This window comes from Balaenoptera borealis (genome assembly GCF_965194805.1).
Source record: "Balaenoptera borealis genome assembly, chromosome: 10".
NCBI classification, from domain to species: domain Eukaryota; kingdom Metazoa; phylum Chordata; class Mammalia; order Artiodactyla; family Balaenopteridae; genus Balaenoptera; species Balaenoptera borealis.
The window spans coordinates 94,864,296-94,882,796 of record NC_138874.1 but is presented as its reverse complement, the minus strand read 5'-3'; the positions used below and the strand labels follow the sequence as shown (position 1 = coordinate 94,882,796).

General features: G+C 42.8%; 1 protein-coding gene across 4 annotated transcripts in view; it reads right to left on the bottom strand.

Annotated features, from left to right (window-relative positions):
• Positions 1-18,501, bottom strand: part of SORCS3 (sortilin related VPS10 domain containing receptor 3) — a 584,946-nt gene that overhangs the window by 32,134 nt on the left and 534,311 nt on the right. For all 4 annotated transcript variants that reach the window (XM_082408251.1, XM_082408252.1, XM_082408253.1 and 1 more), the window contains exons 15-18: positions 17,783-17,900; positions 16,641-16,774; positions 5,614-5,727; positions 1,908-2,079 (exon numbers count right to left, since the gene is read on the bottom strand). In XM_082408251.1, the coding sequence (XP_082264377.1) occupies positions 1,908-2,079; positions 5,614-5,727; positions 16,641-16,774; positions 17,783-17,900 (538 nt within the window). The remainder of the gene's footprint in view (positions 1-1,907; positions 2,080-5,613; positions 5,728-16,640; positions 16,775-17,782; positions 17,901-18,501) is intronic.

Below are 18,501 nucleotides of genomic sequence, written 5' to 3'. Positions count from 1 at the left end.
GCTGAAACTAGACCTGTGCTCTGTTGACCTTGGGTTTCCCTAAACCTGCCTAAGCTCCCTCTTCCCTAAAGCCTTTTTTTAAAAAAATTATTTATTTATTTATTTATTTATGGCTGTGTTGGGTCTTCGTTTCTGTGCGAGGGCTTTCTCTAGTTGCGGCAAGTGGGGGCCACTCTTCATCACGGTGTGCAGGCCTCTCACTATTGCGGCCTCTCTTGTTGTGGAGCACAGGCTCCAGACGCGCAGGCTCAGTAATTGTGGCTTACGGGTCTAGGTGCTCCGCGGCATGTGGGATCTTCCCAGACCAGGGCTCGAACCCGTGTCCCCTGCATTGGCAGGCAGATTCTCAACCACTGCGCCACCAGGGAAGCCCGTAAAGTCTTTTTTGACCATCTCAGCTCACAGATATTTCTGCCTCTTGGGACACTAAGAGCCCCCGGGTGCTGCCTGAGGAGGTGATGGCAGTGGTTCAGTTGAGTGCATCTTACCATCCCAAGTTGATCCTTAGCTTATTAAGGGCTGATATTGAACCCCATCCTTTCTTGTCCTTCTCTCCACTATATTGGGCCAACACTCTGGATAAATTCAATTGAACCTGACCATCAGATAAGGATCCTGGATGAAAAAGAAGAGTCGGGTCTCTCTACTTATTAACAAAGATGGTTGATGGAATAAAAAGAGAAATACATCATTTTGGAATTATCTGCCCAGTGAACGTGCATTCATCACAGTTTGACTTTCTGTCTCTTCCCCCGTGGCAACCCAGATGTGAGTAAAATATTGATAGGTGCTACCTTGCCCCCCACACAATGTCAACTACCCTTGAGTTTATGAATATAAATTAAAGTGGAAATGAACTGAAGGCAATTCAAATGGATAAGATCATGGCTCTTCACATCTATTCAAGAGAAGTTTTTATAGAGCTGGTCCTGGAAACTCCCTAGTGGGAATGTGATAATCACCTCCTCTGAATATTAAATTTCTTTAATTCAAGCACCCAGTGTGTATGAAGCCTAAAGAATCTGTCAGTCCAGGATAAGGAACCCTCACCGTCCTGTCCAGTGTGAGCCAGACTTTAAAGGTCTCTAAAGTATTCAGAGTTAGGGGAAAAACTCCTGGCCTGCTTTGGTCTCCTTCCAAGCTCTCAAGAGCACACAGTAATTTGCATTTAAATTTAGATGGCTTTGTAAATCAGGCAAGTTTTCTTGCCCCGGCACCTCAGAAAGGAGTGCCTGAAAAATTCCCTGGTTTGGAAACAGATGAAACAACTCATATAGGAAGCAAGAAGCATACAGCAGAGCTATTTCTACCCTGGAATGAACGAACGCAGTCTGATTTTACTGCCCAGATTGCAGAAGACCTAAAAAGTGAACCAATGGAGCAGGTAGCTGATGGAAAATCAACTCAAATGACATTCTTTATAAAAATAAGTTTAAAGGGTTAGGATCACTTTCCCCCACCCTCACACTCGTACTTTCAAGACCCTTTGAAAGCCTTGTGGGCTTTTCTAATCAGTGGGATTAAAGGTTTAAAAAAAAAAAAAAAAAGGAAAAAAATGTGAATTCCCCTCTTCCGGCAAAGTTTACAGTATACAGTCTAATGATAATAAACATTCCTCCAAAGATGCAGACCCTAAAGGGATACCTCAAAGAATATATTCAAATCTGCACCTGCCCAGAGACAAGGGGGCCCCACTTCTGTATAGTGAGATGAAGGGAACAGGGTCCCTAAATATCCCAAGACCTCTTTCACCCCTTCCATCTTCTCCCAGGAGTCTTCACTTCTCACCACTGACTTTGTTACAAGGACTGGTGGGAAAACGTGACATTTCTTCTCTTCCCATCTGGAAGTGGGCAATGACCTGCTTGTGAGTTCTGACCTCAGAGACGCAAGAGGGTCTCCCCTACCTCCTCCATGAGGATGATGAAGGTCGCATTGTGCCCCTGCTCTGCCACCAGGCGCCCATCGGTCGTCACCACGTGGAGGCCGTGAGGGGCTTTTCCCGGGCATATCTGGGCCTTGGCAGTGTACTTCTCCCTCAGTCCGTCTGTGCAGTTGTTGGACACGATCCGCCGGTACCTGAGAGGTATTGACCATCGTCAGTGGTGGGGTTTGTGCCAGTGTGTGCACCCTCGCAGGAGCACGTATGGCAGAGCGTGCAGGAGAACAAGAGTGAGACAGAGATTCTGCACAGCTGCATCTAAAGACTGAGTCCCAAAGACAGCAGCCATTTAGGATGCTAAGCAAACGGTGAGAAACCGCTATCCCTCCATCTCAGGAAGAGCAGCTCCTTAAACGTTATTATCGATCCTACCTGGTGAAACGCAGATCGGATCAGTGTCTAAACCAGGCAAGAAAAATCAATGTCTGGCTCACACATGATACAGGAGGGGACAGACCCACTGGACTAGGGAAGCAAGGAAAGCAGGTGCTTCTCTCTGTGATGGAGAGACTTGTGCCTACCTCCCTGAGGCCAGAAAGCAGCTAGAAGATCAGCCTTCTTCTAACTGTAACTAGTCAGGAAGCCTCTTCCGGTCTTCCCTCTACCCCCAGGACATCATGCCATCCCCTAATACCTAACAGCCCTTACTCTGGAGCCACTGGGCTCTTTTACAGCACATCTTCTCTCCTTGTTAATATTTCATTTCTCACTCATCACCAATGCCAGACTAGAAGCACAAGTTTGAAACTCCTATTTGATCCTGCTGTGGTAAAACTGCCTCAGAGAAGAAGCTTGCATGGGAAAACCTCCCCGTAAACGCTGTGACCTTCTAGGTTAAGGGCATCTTTGCGCACAGTGATGACATGTCATCTCGCTTGACCACTGACCCCAGCACGTGAAGCCGAGAGCTTGCCCACAGCCCTGACCTGCATGACAGACTTTATTTCCAGGTACATCACTGTCTGTAAGGCTGCACAAAATCAATACTCTGGTAAAACCACATAAAATAAATGCACCACAGACACCACCACCACCACCACCATCATCACCATCGTCACATCTTCTTTCAATCTGTGTGTCAGGAGTAATCAACCAGTCCATCCATGTTGCCTTTTTCTGGTGGCCTTGAAAACAGGTGAAAGCAAATTCCTTAGGAGTGATACTAGTCCTCCACTATCCCTCATATTTCCTCTCTTGCTGCCCCTCACATACTGCTGAATTACCAGCCCCACATCTCCATCCAGAGATCTCAGGAAGATGTCAAGCAAATGCTATATGTAGTTATTGCCTCATATGCAATTACAATATATCCTCTTATAGATGTATCAATATATTATCATGATTATTTTTAATCAGTCATCGATTTTATACACATCAGTGTATACATGTCAATCCCAATCGCCCAATTCAGCACACCACCATCCCCACCCCACCGCAGTTTTCCCCCCTTGGTGTCCATACGTTTGTTCTCTACATCTGTGTCTCAACTTCTGCCCTGCAAACCGGTTCATCTGTACCATTTTTCTAGGTTCCACATACATGCGTTAATATACGATATTTGTTTTTCTCTTTCTGACTTACTTCACTCTGTATGACAGTCTCTAGATCCATCCACGTCTCAACAAATGACTCAATTTCAATATATTATTTTTAATTGTCAACTGAATTCATAATGGTTCTAGAGCTGCTCTGTCCAATAAGCTAGCCACTTTCCACCTGTGGTTTCTGAGAACTTGGGTTAGTGGTGTGTGTTGAAATGATAATATTTTGGACATACTGAGTTAAATAAAATATATTATCAAAATTAATTTCACCTTTTTAAAAAAACTTTTTCAGTGTGGCTATTTTAAAATGTTAAATTACATATGTGGCTCGTATTATAGTTCTTTTGGTCAGCACTGGTCTATATAATCAAACTTTTCTAACCTATATTTTCTTGCTGAGCTTTAATCATTTAGAAGATATTGAGTTTTACCTATGATAGATATTTTGGTGGGTATCACGTCCTAATGCACACTTGATATCACCCAACTCTTCAGCCTCAACTGGCCAGCTGGTTGACGGTTTGTACTATAAGCCAACATTTAAGCAACCTGGAGATTCACTTGTAGTGAATCTTTTGAAAAAAATGAATAGTTTTTCCCTTTCATCTTCTTGGTTTATTTGATGGCTACTTGGGGTTTTGGTACACCTAACTTGCTTAAACTTGGGTCTACCTACACATGTCACAGGATCATATGAGAAGCCCTAATGCAATTATCTTCCAGCTATGTCCAGGTATGTTCTGGCTGGGAATTTGGTGGCATAGCTGATCTTCTGTGCCCATTATATTCCTCTTCCTCAAACTTCCTAGCACTTTAGTCTCTGACACCACATGTCTTGAAGTTTCATGCTGCTGGATCTGTAGTTTGAGTGGCTTAAATCCCTAAGACCATTCACCTAAAATAAAATGACATCAACAGTGCTTAAACCTCAGCTCAGATCCCAGGAATAGCTCCCTAAGAACCAAATTTTTGACTAAAAAATGTATGTTTCTCAGAGTATCTCAGACCACTCAATATATCTCTTCCATCATGTTTTTTCTTCCTCTGTAGACATCAGTTGGGTAGATAGTACCCCTACCACTATTTTACAACCAAGTAAGGTAAAAGTACTGAGCTGGTGAGTAACTTGTCTGAGATGTTAGAAGATCCATTGGAAGAGCTGAGACTGAATTCCAGAGCACTTTAGTCCCTTGCTACTCAAAGATTAGTGCTAGGACCAGCAATGCTGACATCGCGTGGGAGCTTGTTGAAATGAAGAATCTCAATGCCACTCTAGATCTCCTAAATCAGAAGCTGTATTTTAACAAGATCCCCAGGTGATTCACAGCACATTAAATTTTAAAAAGCACTGTCTCAGACCACCAATCCACTTCCCAAATCTGTTCTAGGTCATAGGAGTGGCAAAGGAAAGGGGAAGACAACAGATCCCCAAGGAAAATTTTTTCAAGCATCTGAGTGAGTAAGTAATAAGTGAACAAAGAGAGAAACATACATAACTTGACAAGTACAGAAAGTGTGCCTTGACCTTCTTATTCCAGGAGTTTCTAGGATGGGACTTTTGACTTTTCATTCTAAGTTTTCATCATCAGTCTACAAGAGCTTTGGTTCATCTATCGCTAGAAAGCACTGTAGTATCTGCACATCACTAGTGTTAATTTATTTCCATCGGGGTCTGGAAAAAAAGGTGGCATCGTTTTCCAAAAGAGAAGGTCTGATCAAATAATAGCTATGGTATTTCAGAGGCAAATAGCAAAAGGTACTGAAATCTGGGTAATCAGAAATCTCTTTTTTTTTTTTAACACCTTTATTGGAGTATAATTGCTTTACAATGGTGTGTTAGTTTCTGCTTTATAACAAAGTGAATCAGCTATACATATACGTATGTTCCCGTATCTCCTCCCTCTTGCGTCTCCCTCCCAACCTCCCTATCCCACCCCTCTAGAAATTTCTTTTGACGTTCCAAAAAAGCTAGCTTCAGCTAAAGAACCCTTCAGCTTTCCTCAGAAGCCACCTGTTACAAACAAACTCTATCTACACTCCACTTTGCTTCAGTAGGAATCCTCCTTTGATCCCAACTTAGGGAAATAGGGAAACAGTGAGTGGAGTTCCTTCAGGTGTTTTACTTACCCAGTGCTGTTAAGGTAGCTTTGACCAAGGCTGCAGTCCTTTGACGGGGATGCTGGATTGTACCAGAAAGCTGGGACACAATGGCTTTCTCCATGTCTCTCATAACCATAGTCACTGTCGAGAAAATAAATATTGCATACTGGTGTAGATGCACAAATGTGAAAATACCCACAGGCACACACAAACACATCCCTTTAACCATCCCCAAAGCTGCAACACATTCTTTAAATATTCCCAGTGGGGACAAATATTCATACTTTGAAAATGGATTTTCAGATTTGGAAATAATCCCAAAGTCATTCGGAGTTCAGTGTATAGAAGACGTAATAGATTCTCAGATGGAGAGTCCAGGCTTAAAAAAGTATGGATGTACATAATGTGGCAGGTACACTGGCTTGGGGTGGGTGTGAGGGATGCTGTAAGCTTAAAAGTATATTTTGGATCACAGTGGATTTACTGAAATAAGTAGATGACAACCAAGAAGATGACTTTAAAGGTCAAGATTTATTTCTGTGTTCGGATTCCACATTTTATTCCAAAATGGACTTCATTGATCTTATTTTCATTTTTTCTGAAATTCTCTCCCAAACAAATACACACATTTGCATTCACATATACACAGTCATTCAAACTTTTCCCAACTGTTTATAACACAGGTCCCCTGTTTCCTTTAGGAAAAAACAAAACACACACACACACACAAAACCCCACAAAAACTATACTGTAGCTCTTCTCCATGTTTTTGTAAAAGCCTAGCCATAGTAAAATGAAGAAACAAAGTCTGGTATGATTTTCTGCTCCTTTCCTCCACATTCCAAAATGAGGAAGTCATAGACCAGTGTAGGAGAAGAGCTCTCCCATCTGAAATGTGAATGGTGTTGCCTTCCTTCTTGGACTTTTATAAAGCTCCCAGAATCATAAATTCCAGGGTAGAAAAAGAGCAACAAAGTAGGCATTATTCCTCTTGTAACCAACCCCAGGTCATTGAACGTGGCTTAAATTGGCAGGAGGAGTCATGCCTCCAAGTCAAGCACCCAAAGATGTCCTGAAACCCACAGACAGGGCAGAACAATCTGGACATTTGAATACTGATCCACTGAGTGTTAATAAAACATAAAACAACAGGAAAATCGCTCTCTCCAGACCCACGCCTCCTTTCTTTTTCTGCTCTCCTATTCTTTCAGCCAAGATTTAATTAAAGTCCAATGAAAATAGACGCAAATTGTCTATGTGGGTAACGAGGATAGCAATGAAAGGGAGACAGAAAGAAAAGTTTAATTCCACATTTATTTATTACTCAGTATGTGCCTTGTCCTGTGAAGGAAGTGCCATAATCCTTATCCTCAAGGGGTTTTCAGTCTTTTGGAGAGAGGAAGACAACATGCCTCAAATCCAACAAAAGAACAGAGTAATACAGTATCAAGCAGAACACAGCATGATACAGGATGAAGCAGTACAGTTAAGAAGTACCAACTGACTGATGAGATTATATAAATTATCTTCTCGGTTTGACCCCACCCTACCTTGTCACCACCTTCCTCCAAACCAAACTCAGGCCAACCTTTAACCCTCTTTGTCTTTGTCTGTGTGATGCCCTGGGCTTTCGTGTTGTTTTCTTTTTTTTTTTTTTAATATAAATTTAGTTATTTATTTTGGCTGCGCTGGGTCTTTGCTGCTGTGTGCGGGCTTTCTCTAGTTGCGGTGAGCGGGGGCTACTCTTCACTGCGGTGCGCGGGCTTCTCATTGCGGTGGCTTCTCTTGTGGTGGAGCACGGGCTTTAGGCATGCGGGCTTCAGGAGTTGTGGCACGCGGGCTCAGTAGTTGTGGCACGTGGGCTCTAGAGCACAGGCTCAGTAGTTGTGGTGCACGGGCTCAGTTGCTCCGCGGGATGTGGGATCTTCCCGGTCCAGGGCTCAAACCCGTGTTCCCTGCATTGGCAGGTGGATTCTTAACCACTGCACCACCAGGGAAGTCCTGCCCAGGGCTTTTGAAGCACTCTACCCTTTTCTGTTTCAGGTGGTTCCCTATGTATCCTTCTTCAATATCTAGGTCTGATGAAGCCATTCTTGCTTCCCTGGACCAAACCTTCATGGTCCTAGCATTTTAGAAACATCAAGGCTACAAAAGAGCAAACCCTTCTGTTGGTTTTGTTTGGCAATATAAGCGTCTAGAATAGGATACTGAAGGTGTTGAATAAATATTTACTGGGTGAATGACACTCTAATTACATTTTTAAATGACTGCACAAATTATCCCATGGCATCTGGTCTATTTCTGCAGGGAGACTGTGAGCCCATGGTTGACTTCCCAGTGTGGACCACAGAGAGAATCCCAGGTGCTCAACAGATGCCTGTGGAGTGAGTGTGAGCTTGAGTCATTGCAAATCGCTACACGGAAAGGTGAAGGTCAAGACCAGCTTTGATATGGCAAGTTTAAATGAAACTGGAAGAAAAGGAGAAAGGGACATGTCTGTCAAGGTAATCTTTTGCCATGCCTCCCCCGATCAATGATTGGAGATCTTCCAGCCTGAGAGATCATATGGACTCAATGTTGTGCCAGCTGGTAACTGCCCATGAGAGCCAACTTAAAATTCGAGGAATTTTGCAAGTTAGTTATTGGTTGTTAAACACAACTATTATCGAAAATTAAGTTATACAAAATTTCAATTAAATAAATTATATTCAAAGGATAATAAATACCGAAAACACAGAAATTCCTCATTATTTTGCTGATTATATGCAATAAATATTATATATAAAATGTCACTGTACATCATTTTATTATTTATGCTCTTGAAGTCATTTATGTCTATGTATCCATACAGTAAATACATAGCTACATGTTGTGCTTCCTAATTCTGCATTCAATGATGTCATGTTGGTAACTTGAATCAGATATGGTGGGAATATTTACAGCAATCAGCAAACACTACTAATCAGGGCTTATTTATTCGTTTCTTTGTTCCCAGAGAGCCAGTGGTTAAACATTTTCCAGTACAGCACTGAATATCTGATTTCTAAGCATTATTTATCTGCAGAAAGATTTGGGCTGTGGTGTGTCTGCACTACTTCTAGAAAATTCCCTGCTTCCTTTATGAGGTAAATCTATTGAATGTCCTGTGAATCCTAAGAAATATTAGTAATCTCTGAAGGAAGGGTGTTCTCCTAAGCAGCTCTGGGAAGGAGAGAAATGTCTTATTTCTCCTTGCTAAATGTAACCATCTTTAGCAGTTCTGTTCAGCTCTGCTACCTGTTAGTGATGTAGTAATTTAAAAAGGTGCATCAGCCATGCTGCTTTGCCCCAAAGAGAAAAAGCACCTCATTAATATTTAATAACATTAATGGAAACATCACTGGCTGCCCCCAAGCTATGGACTTCTTCATTAACTTCTGCTAAATGTATATTAAAATCTCTCATCCTGCCCAAGCTCCCTCCCAGCTCTGGAGTTTTTATGATGTCAGCAAATAAGCAGTCCCAGCTGCTGCTACAGCTTCTTGAGGACAGGTGGTTTTCTGTTGAATTGTGACATTTGGAGAGAATGTACCAGAAAGTTTGATTTGCCTCTGGGAAGTAAGCTGCCACAGCTTCTGCAAACACACAGATAGTTTCTTTTAAGAAATAAGTCACCTCTGTGGTTTTCTTGACTATAAAAGGGTTTAGAACTTCTAAAAGTTTATGGGAAAACTTGCCCATTTAGGACACATAGGGACCTATGTGTCCTCCAAGTCCCATCCAGGGAGAAGCCTCAGACAATCCAAAGAAGGAATAGACAAGAAAAGGTTCAGAAATCAAAAAGCTTCTGCATGTCAGAATAGGAAGGGACGCCTGTATTCCTTGGGTTCAATCCCCTCAGTTGACAGATTGGAAAGGCGAAGAAAAAGAGGAGAAATGACTTGTTAAAGACTGTACACACCTGATGATGTTAACCAAAGGTGATAATTGAGACTCCTGATCCCTGGTTCAGCATTAGTACAAGCCCATGAAACACCCATTTAATCAGTAGGGAGGGCCTAATGTCATTCTGAGCCTCTTGGAGCCATCCAAGAAGTCATGGTCTCTGCTGGCCCAGTGGTAGGGTGTATCCTACTCTCAGACTATGCACTACCCCACCATAGCCTCATCGACCCCAGTTCCTCCATTTCCCCATTTGGGAGCTGCAGTTCTAGGATGAGTGTTCCACAGGTGTCTCTGTCTCATTTTAGGAGACAGTAGAGCACGCTGGGTTTAGGACCAGATAGAGGTTTTTGGCAGCCACAGCATGAACACTCAGAAAAGAGAAGCAACCACAACAAAAACCACAACAAAAACAATGGACTAATAATTAACATCATCATCATTTGCTAAGGCATAGCCTAAATGGAGCTATAGAGATAGAAAGATAATTATATCCAAACCATTTCAGAAATTGTTTGAAAAATCAAACAGTCATCGCTCAAGTGTCTCTCCTAATCTAAACCCATGCTATCCATCTGGCCTTATCCCTCTATTCATCAACAACCTTCATATACCTGCTTTCTTGGATGTGCTGCCCATTTTCCTCATACTTATTCAGCAGCAAGTCTATACAGCTCCATCACCACTTCCTGTAGGAAGCCTTCCATCATTACTCCAGTCCTCAGTGATCTCTTTGCTCTGACCATTCCTAGCACTTGCAGGTAGGACCAATGCTGTCCCACAGAACTTTCTGTGATAATGGAAATGTTTTACATCTATGCTATCCAATATGGTAGCCACTTGCCACATGTGACTTCTGAGCACCCAAAACGTGGCTAGTGGAACTGAAGAAATGAATGTTTCATTGTATTTAATTTTTTTTTTAATTTTTGAATTTTATTTTATTTTATTTTTATACAGCAGGTCCTTATTAGTCATCAATTTTATACACATCAGTGTATACATGTCAATCCCAATCACCCAATTCATCACCCCCCCACCCTCACCCCCCTGCCGCTTTCCCCCCTTGGTGTCCATACGTTTGTTCTCTACATCTCTGTCTCAATTTCTGCCCTGCAAACCGGTTCATCTGTACCATTTTTCTAGGTTCCACATATATGCGCTAACATACGATATTTGTTTTTCTCTTTCTGACTTACTTCACTCTGTATGACAGTCTCTAGATCCATCCACGTCTCTACAAATGACCCAATTTCATTCCTTTTTATGGCTGAGGAACATTCCATTGTATATATGTACCACATCTTCTTTATCCATTTGTCTGTCGATGGACTCACTGTATCTAATTTTAATGCAAATAACCACATGTGGCTAGTGGCTACTATACTGTACAGCATAGGTCTGGATCATGAAATTCAGCACCCAATTATACTCTATTATTTCCTGTCATCCCTTCTTTGCATCCAATAACTCTGGCTAATACATCTTCGATTTTTCTACAATGCCTAGTCTACAGAAAAAATATGCTAGAATGGGCCCTATATGCAGAATACTAAAGGTTGACTAGATTTCAGACGTGCCTGAATTTATGTACTATGGCACCCCAAATCTCTTCCCCTCGTTGTTCTACACTGCCACTTGATAAACTCGCTCTGTGGATCTGGAGCCATACTGGACATGGAAGGTAAACACTAAGACATAGTGAGACTTTGGGAATTCCCTGGCAGTCCAGTAGTTAGGACTCCACGCTTTCACTGCCAAGGGCCTGAGTTCAATCCCTGGTTGCGGAACTAAGATCCCACAAGCTGTGAGGTGTGGGCAAAAAAAAAAAGACATACTGAGACTTGAGACTCTGGAGTAGCATATTATTATTTTGAATGAGTTACACTTAACCTCTCTTGTCTCGATTTCTTCATTTATAAAACACCTATGATAACAGACTCTCCTTCCAAGAGCTGGTTGGGAAGATTAAGTAAGTTAATCCATCTAAAAAACTTGGCACCTGGTAGGTGCTCAGCAAAATTATTGCTGTGTGAGTGGCTGGATGAAGAGTAAGAAAGAGAACAATTTGGCATAATCTCTGGTCCAACTTGGTTTCTCACTGAACAAATGCATTTGGACCTCCCAGGGGGCAAGTACTTCCTAGGAGCCCTCATAGGACTTCAGAGCAGCTCCCTTTTCTGGCTACTCACTAGTTTCTGACAAACTTACTTCTCACGGAGGATTTGCTCCTAGCCCCTCACCAGTGCCATGATGGAGGTTGCTACAGAGAGGTTCTGTACAGTAAACATGAGGCTGGGGGATTTGTGAGGCCGTTAAGTAGAAACATCAATATTTATGTAAAATTCATACTTGTTACTGACACCCGCTCTGGATGGAAGGGTGAAAGTTGCGAAAGTCAATGGTGCTCTACAAGTAAAGGTATCTGAGAATCTATAAAGCCTTCCTTCTTAAGCAGAGCAATACGGGCAGAAAACTCCTCTGTGAACCCAGGCTGCATTCTTTAACTTTTCCACCAGAATCAACGCGTTTAATCCATCCTCCCGTCTCTACTCCCTGCTGTCTCTGAGACTTAAAAGTTGCCTGGGGCTTCCCTGGTGGCACAGTGGTTGAGAATCTGCCTGCTAATGCAGGGGACACGGGTTCGAGCCCTGGTCTGGGAAGATCCCACATGCCACGGAGCAACTAGGCCCGTGAGCCACAACTACTGAGCCTGCGCGTCTGGAGCCTGTGCTCCGCAACAAGAGAGGCCACGATAGTGAGAGGCTGGCGCACCGCAATGAAGAGTGGCCCCCGCTTGCCGCAACTAGAGAAAGCTCTAGCACAGAAACGAAGACCCAACATAGCAATCAATCAATCAATTAAAAAAAAAAAAAAAAGACTCCTCATTTCCTCCTCTTCCCCTTTTAAAAAAAAAAAAAAAAAAAAAAAAGTTGCCTGGATCAATCCAATGAACATGACCTGATTTGGCTTAGGGAAACAACTAGGTGGAATATGCATGGTAATCACTTATACTAACCAAGCTGGGGTCTTCAGATTCCTTAGCTAACACTTCCTGGTAGGAAGGAACATCGAGAAGGAGACAGGGCTATGCAACTGTTGCCATACACGGATTTTTCAGCATGAGCATTAAAGACAAACAAACAGACAAACTATATTTGAGGGAAAAACTGTATTTTTAACTGATACCTATGCTTATTGAAGTTGACTTAAAAATAAAGCAAAGAAAAAAATTTTAAACACTCAGTCCCATTGTCCATGAAAACCACCATAACAACAACAAAAAATCCCAGAAATTTCAGAATCAAACTCTCTCTGCCATACTCAAAAGTAGTGCAAAAATACTTTTAGGTCACATGATTTTTCTTGCTTTTGTTCTCAGATTATGACTACTAACCCAGCTTCAAGTCTTGTGTGTTTGTTAGTCCTAACTCAGACTCAAGTGGTTCTATCTTCTTTTTAATATGAGGTATGATTGGCTACAGAGAGCCAAATATACAATGTCTTACATATCTCCCTTCAAAATTCTATAAAGTCTTCTTGAACACCATACACCTATGACAATTCTAGTACCAATGGCCAAAACTACTTTATTTGGCGTTGGTTTAGAGTTCATGGAACATTCTATATTAAACCTCATCACCAGCAGTTAACTTAGATCATTTGAGAATGAGATCATTTAATTTTAGAATAAGCAAACTTGGGGACCCTATTTCTTCTGAAAAATAAAGTGTATCTAAAATAACAAAGATTTGTTTGATTTCTTGAGAAATGGCATGATATAGAGAAGAGAATGTGGAATTTAGCTAGACTTACATTTGATCCTCACCTCTTTCTCTCACTGCTAATGTGATTTTGGTCAAGTAACTTACATTCCAGATGCGAATTTTCTTCTCATTAAAATGTCATAGTGGGGCTTCCCTGGTGGCGCAGTGGTTGAGAGTCTGCCTGCCAATGCAGGGGACACGGGTTCGAGCCCTGGTCTGGGAGGATCCCGCATGCCGCGGAGCAACTAGGCCCGTGAGCCACGGTAGCTGAGCCTGCGCGTCTGGAGCCTGTGCTCCGCAACAGGAGAGGCCGCGATAGTGAGAGGCCTGCGCACCGTGATGAAGAGTGGCCCCCACTTGCCGCAACTGGAGAAAGCCCTCGCACAGAAACGAAGACCCAACACAGCCAAAAATAAATAAATAAATAAATTTAAAAAAAAAAATTAAAAAAAAAAAATGTCATAGTAATGATACTGACATTACAGGGTGTTGGGTCCAGGTGGTACCTCTACCAATGCAAGTGTGAGAACCATAGAATACTTTGCAAGGGCTTCTCCCTCCACTTCTTTACTTATAGATGCATTCTGACAGCAGTTTTCCAAAGACAGGTTCAGAAATAGTTTAAGCAAAACCATCACCATTGAAATAAATGGATAACACCCAAAGGTTCAACTTTGAAGACAGTGCTTATTTGGATGTATAAGCTCTGATTTACTTGCTAACGATACCATGGGGACCACTTAACCTGGGGTTCAAGATTAACAACAACCGCAGCATCAAAAGCTGTGTATACCATTAGGATAAACTCCTTATTCACATTAATGATGTATGTGAATTCATTTATTCCTCCCTAGGACCCAATGAGATACATGTTATATATTTGTATTTAATAGCCTAGGAGGTGAAGTCATAGAGATTAAGTAAATTTCCCAAGGTCAAAAATTGAATATCAGAGCTGGGTTTTTTTTCCAGACTAGTAAATGTTAATGTAATTGCTGAAGAAAAAAATATTTATATTACAATTCCTACTCTTTCTCAATTGTAAGGCTTCCCAACAATGGGTGAGGGTCTAGTACAGTTCAGAGAGACACAGGAGAAGATGTAGCATGACATATGCGAAGACACTGCACCTCTACGGAGTCAGTCTGCAGAAGGACACAAGGAAGCCTGATATTCAGATTCTGCATATTCAGGGTGACATCAATATGTCATGTACCATAATTCTGAGTGGCCTACTGTATCACTGCTATGACTATTTTTCCGGATTGTGGTTAATAATTAAAAATTATTCTTCCCAATTGTGAAAATATCCTTTGTTTTCAAAGAGTCAAAAATGTTACAGATAGGACCCTGTCATTTAAATTAAATTCCATTTAGCACATCCCATTTGGATGATTCTTGCTGAAGTCAAGCTTTTCAAGGCATGAGTTCAGGGATGAAGAGCAGGTAGGGGGGCAGTCATGGTCAACTAGCGGGCTTGCTGTTACCACTTACAGTCATAGTAGAAAGTGGGAAATGGAAGATGGCTTACAGAACAAATCAAGAAACAGGCTGGATGCAATGAGGATGGAGGGGGTGAGGGTTCTGTATAAGTCCCATTTGGACTTATTTCTGTTATTAGACACCAGATAAGCCCTAATGCAGCTCTGTCATTGTCCTGCCCCTTCCATGTCTATAGGCTGACACCTGAGCCCTTAGCTTTGTCTTTTAACCTGGAATGGGTGATGAAAATATCTCAAATGAACTTCAGTTTTTGACTGTGACACAGAGGAAGAATTCATCCAACTGGAATCAGCCTGGGATGACCCTGCGATCACCAATGGGATCACCCATTCCCAGGTTTGGGAAGGTTTTTGACTCTCCTAAAAGAAACAACATTCAGAAACATCGTATGACAGTTTAATGCTTCCTGTGGGCTAGGCATGGAGGATGCAACAATAAAGAATGTCTAAAATTCCTGCACTCACAGCACTTCCATTCTACTGGGGAAAGATGGGCAATAATAAAGAAATCAAAAAACACAAAACACAATCTCTCTATTTGTGATGAATAATAAGATGACAATTAAACAGGGTGATGTGCCAGAGAGTGCCAGGGTGTAGGTGAGATTAGATGGTCTCAGAAGGCATTTCTGAGGAGCTGCTATTTTTGCTGAGGCATGAGTGATCCAAAGTTGCCAGCCATGCTGAGATGTGGAAGAAATCCTTGCACTCGCTGTTTCCTTTGCTAGGAATGGGTCTGGGTTAATCAAAGTGTAGGAGATAGTAGTGTGGCTGCAAAATAGTGAATGAGGCGAGAACAGTAAGAAGTTAAGGAACAATGGCAATGGGTCAATCATCTACAGTGGAGCAAAGAAAGAAGATTAGATTATATTTTAAGGAAGAGGGGAAGCCATTGGGGTGCTTCAAGTATAGGAGTGATAAGATCTGACTTGGGTTTTTAAAATATAATTTTGGATAGATTTCAGGGTGACCAGAGTGGAAGCAGAGAGTGAGTTAGTAAACTGTTGGAGTGATCCAGATTGCAGTGGTCATGGGTAGAGGTGCTTTGAGTTAGAATGTGTTTTGGAAATAGAGACTTTCAAGGACTTGTGGATGGCCTGGACCTGAGGGTAAAGGGAAAAATCAAGCTCTCCTGGGATTTTGACTTAAGCAACTGAGTGGATATCAGTGTGTTTTATTGAATTTGGAAAAGCTGGTCCGGGATGGGGGGTGGGTGGCTTAAGAAAAGTTGAAAAACTGCTTCCACTAGTGGGTGTTCAGGAAGAATTCTGCTTGGCCACACGAAGTTTGAAATCCCTATTAGCAATTCAAGGGAAGATGGATGCTGAGTAAATAGATGGATACAAATGTCCCCATCCAAGAGGAGAGACAGGCCAGAGATGGAGGTAAATATTTGGAAACTTGTGAGTCATTAGCTAATAGGTGAGAGTCAAAGTCATTCTTTGTGGTTGTCATTAGAGGGAGAAAAAAAGAAATGACGATAAGAGAGCTCATTTGGAAGAGCACAATTCTAGCTAACGTTTCTGGAGGTAACTGTCCAAGGTGGCAGCTCTCTGAGCTCTCTGTGTCCAGCCCCACCTCTCTGGGACTTTCCAGGACAAATGCTAACTGAAGATGGGAAGAAGTCCCCTTGGACATGCTGCTCTGATAGAACAGTGATCTTCCCTGTGAAATCGCCTCCTCCCATCCTCCTTCCAGGGATGCAGACATCCCATCTGGCCAGGAACTGGGGCAGCCAGGCCCATAGGCCAGCAGACACACCTATCTCTTAGTCATGCCTTCCTCCCCGGCTTCATCTTCACCCTCATCCCCCCAACCAGTAAATGTCTAGCTGGAATTGGCAATGAGATGCCCAGGGACTCACCATTCAAAGTCCCAGTCGGCACAGACACAGGGTTCTGAGACCACCGTCCCTGAGGAGTCTCGGCCCAGGGCACACTGAGCTCCTGGCTTGCGTTTCTTGAATATTTTCCTTTCTCCCATGACGCACGGCTCCCCCTTACGAAGAAAGTCCATAGTGAGAGAGGCAGAAAAACACAAAGATGGTGAAATAAACCAGCGTTAGCCTCTTCATTCTCTTCTCGTCACTCTATGTAGAAATCTCCCTCCCAGGAACCATTCAGGAGTTTCCAAGATTAAAAGGCTGATCTTTTACTACCCCGCAAGAGGAACACTATAGGAGGCTGGCCTCTCACTGTCCCTCCACCCAACCTAGCCAGTGATGGCTACTTCGTCTTGTTTCTTCTCCACCTCCATAGAGAATGCAAACACCCCAGGTCATCCTCACAGATCACCCGGCAATTGCCCGAATGGCGTCAGCAGAAATTCCAGTGGAAAAGAACCCACTTCTGGCATATTTTTCACATCATCTTCAGGGTAAAATTGAAGTGGACCCAATAAGCTCCCTCTCTATGATAAACCACTGTGTCCAAGCCCTTATTCCTTGTCAAGGGCACAAAGAGAAGGATAATAATTTGTTGGTACAAATTATAAGGACCCAATAGTTCTGAAGAAAAAAGAAGTCTGCCTATGTTGCATAGCACTAAATATCTGCCTTGCTAGAGCCCCTCACCTCCACCTTTCACCCCTTCTCTGTGGTCCTGTCCACAACGCTCCTGGGTCCTGACTTCAGGCTGGTCTGAGAAATGCTCTCATGCTTCCCAGTAAAAGCTGAGATGATCACATCATTGGTGTGGTCTCCTAGTTTTCTGGGCTTATTTCTCCATGGGTAGCACTAAAATCTCAGGTTACCATTATCACCACTTCCCCAGGCTGCTCGGTGATTTCAACGAGTAGATCAGGATTCCAGGGTGCACAATGGTCCCAAAATATCACCTGCCCCTGCTAGACCTGGGTGTGTGGGTTTCAATCCCTCCCCCGAAACCCACCATCACCCCCAGATGGCCCACTACTTTCCTTCTCCAAATAGGAAGGCCCAATAGGACCAAACAGGGCTTGCAGTGGCCCCTGTTCCTAGGAGACAGGACCCCCTACCCTGCACTGTACCTGATTGAGCAGGTGCCAGGTCTGATAATCCTCTTTGCCGCAGCGCCGGCTGAAGATAGATTTGTAGCCCACCTTCACCAACTGCCATTCCGAGCGGAGGCTGAAGTGGCCAAAAACTCTAAGTGTTTAGGGGACAAATGAGAAAGGCAAGCAGATAAAGCCCCATAGTCAGTCACAGTGTCTAGTCTAGTGCACAAGGACTGGAGGGACAGAGGGCTGAATTGCAGCCTGGACTTTAATGATTCTTCTAAAGCCAGGTCTGTGAAGCCTATTGAGGGGAAAGTCCACTGACCACACAACTCCAGCCAATTGACACAGTATTCACTGTGGGTGTAAAACCAACTTTTTTTTTTTTTGCAAAAGTAATATATGTGCTTTACAGGAAGCATTTCAGATATAGAAAGGTATGGTGAAGGAAAAATCTTCCCCAATCATCTACAATCCTCTCCACAGGTAGACCTGCTCCTCGTATTTTCACGTATAGTCTTCTTCTCAAAGCAAGCACGACTGTTATAGCTACTATGTCCACAGGCAGGGACTCAGTTTTCTCATCTGTAAAGTAAATTGTACGTGTGTATCTTGGGAGGGGTGGGTGTGGATTAGCTAATCTAAAGTATGACCTTGCCAGTTCCAATATTCTGACTGAATCTAAGTGTGTTTTAGTTGAAATTCTCATTGCTTAATTCATGTGAATACCTCCCTCTTTCCCCCTGCCCTGA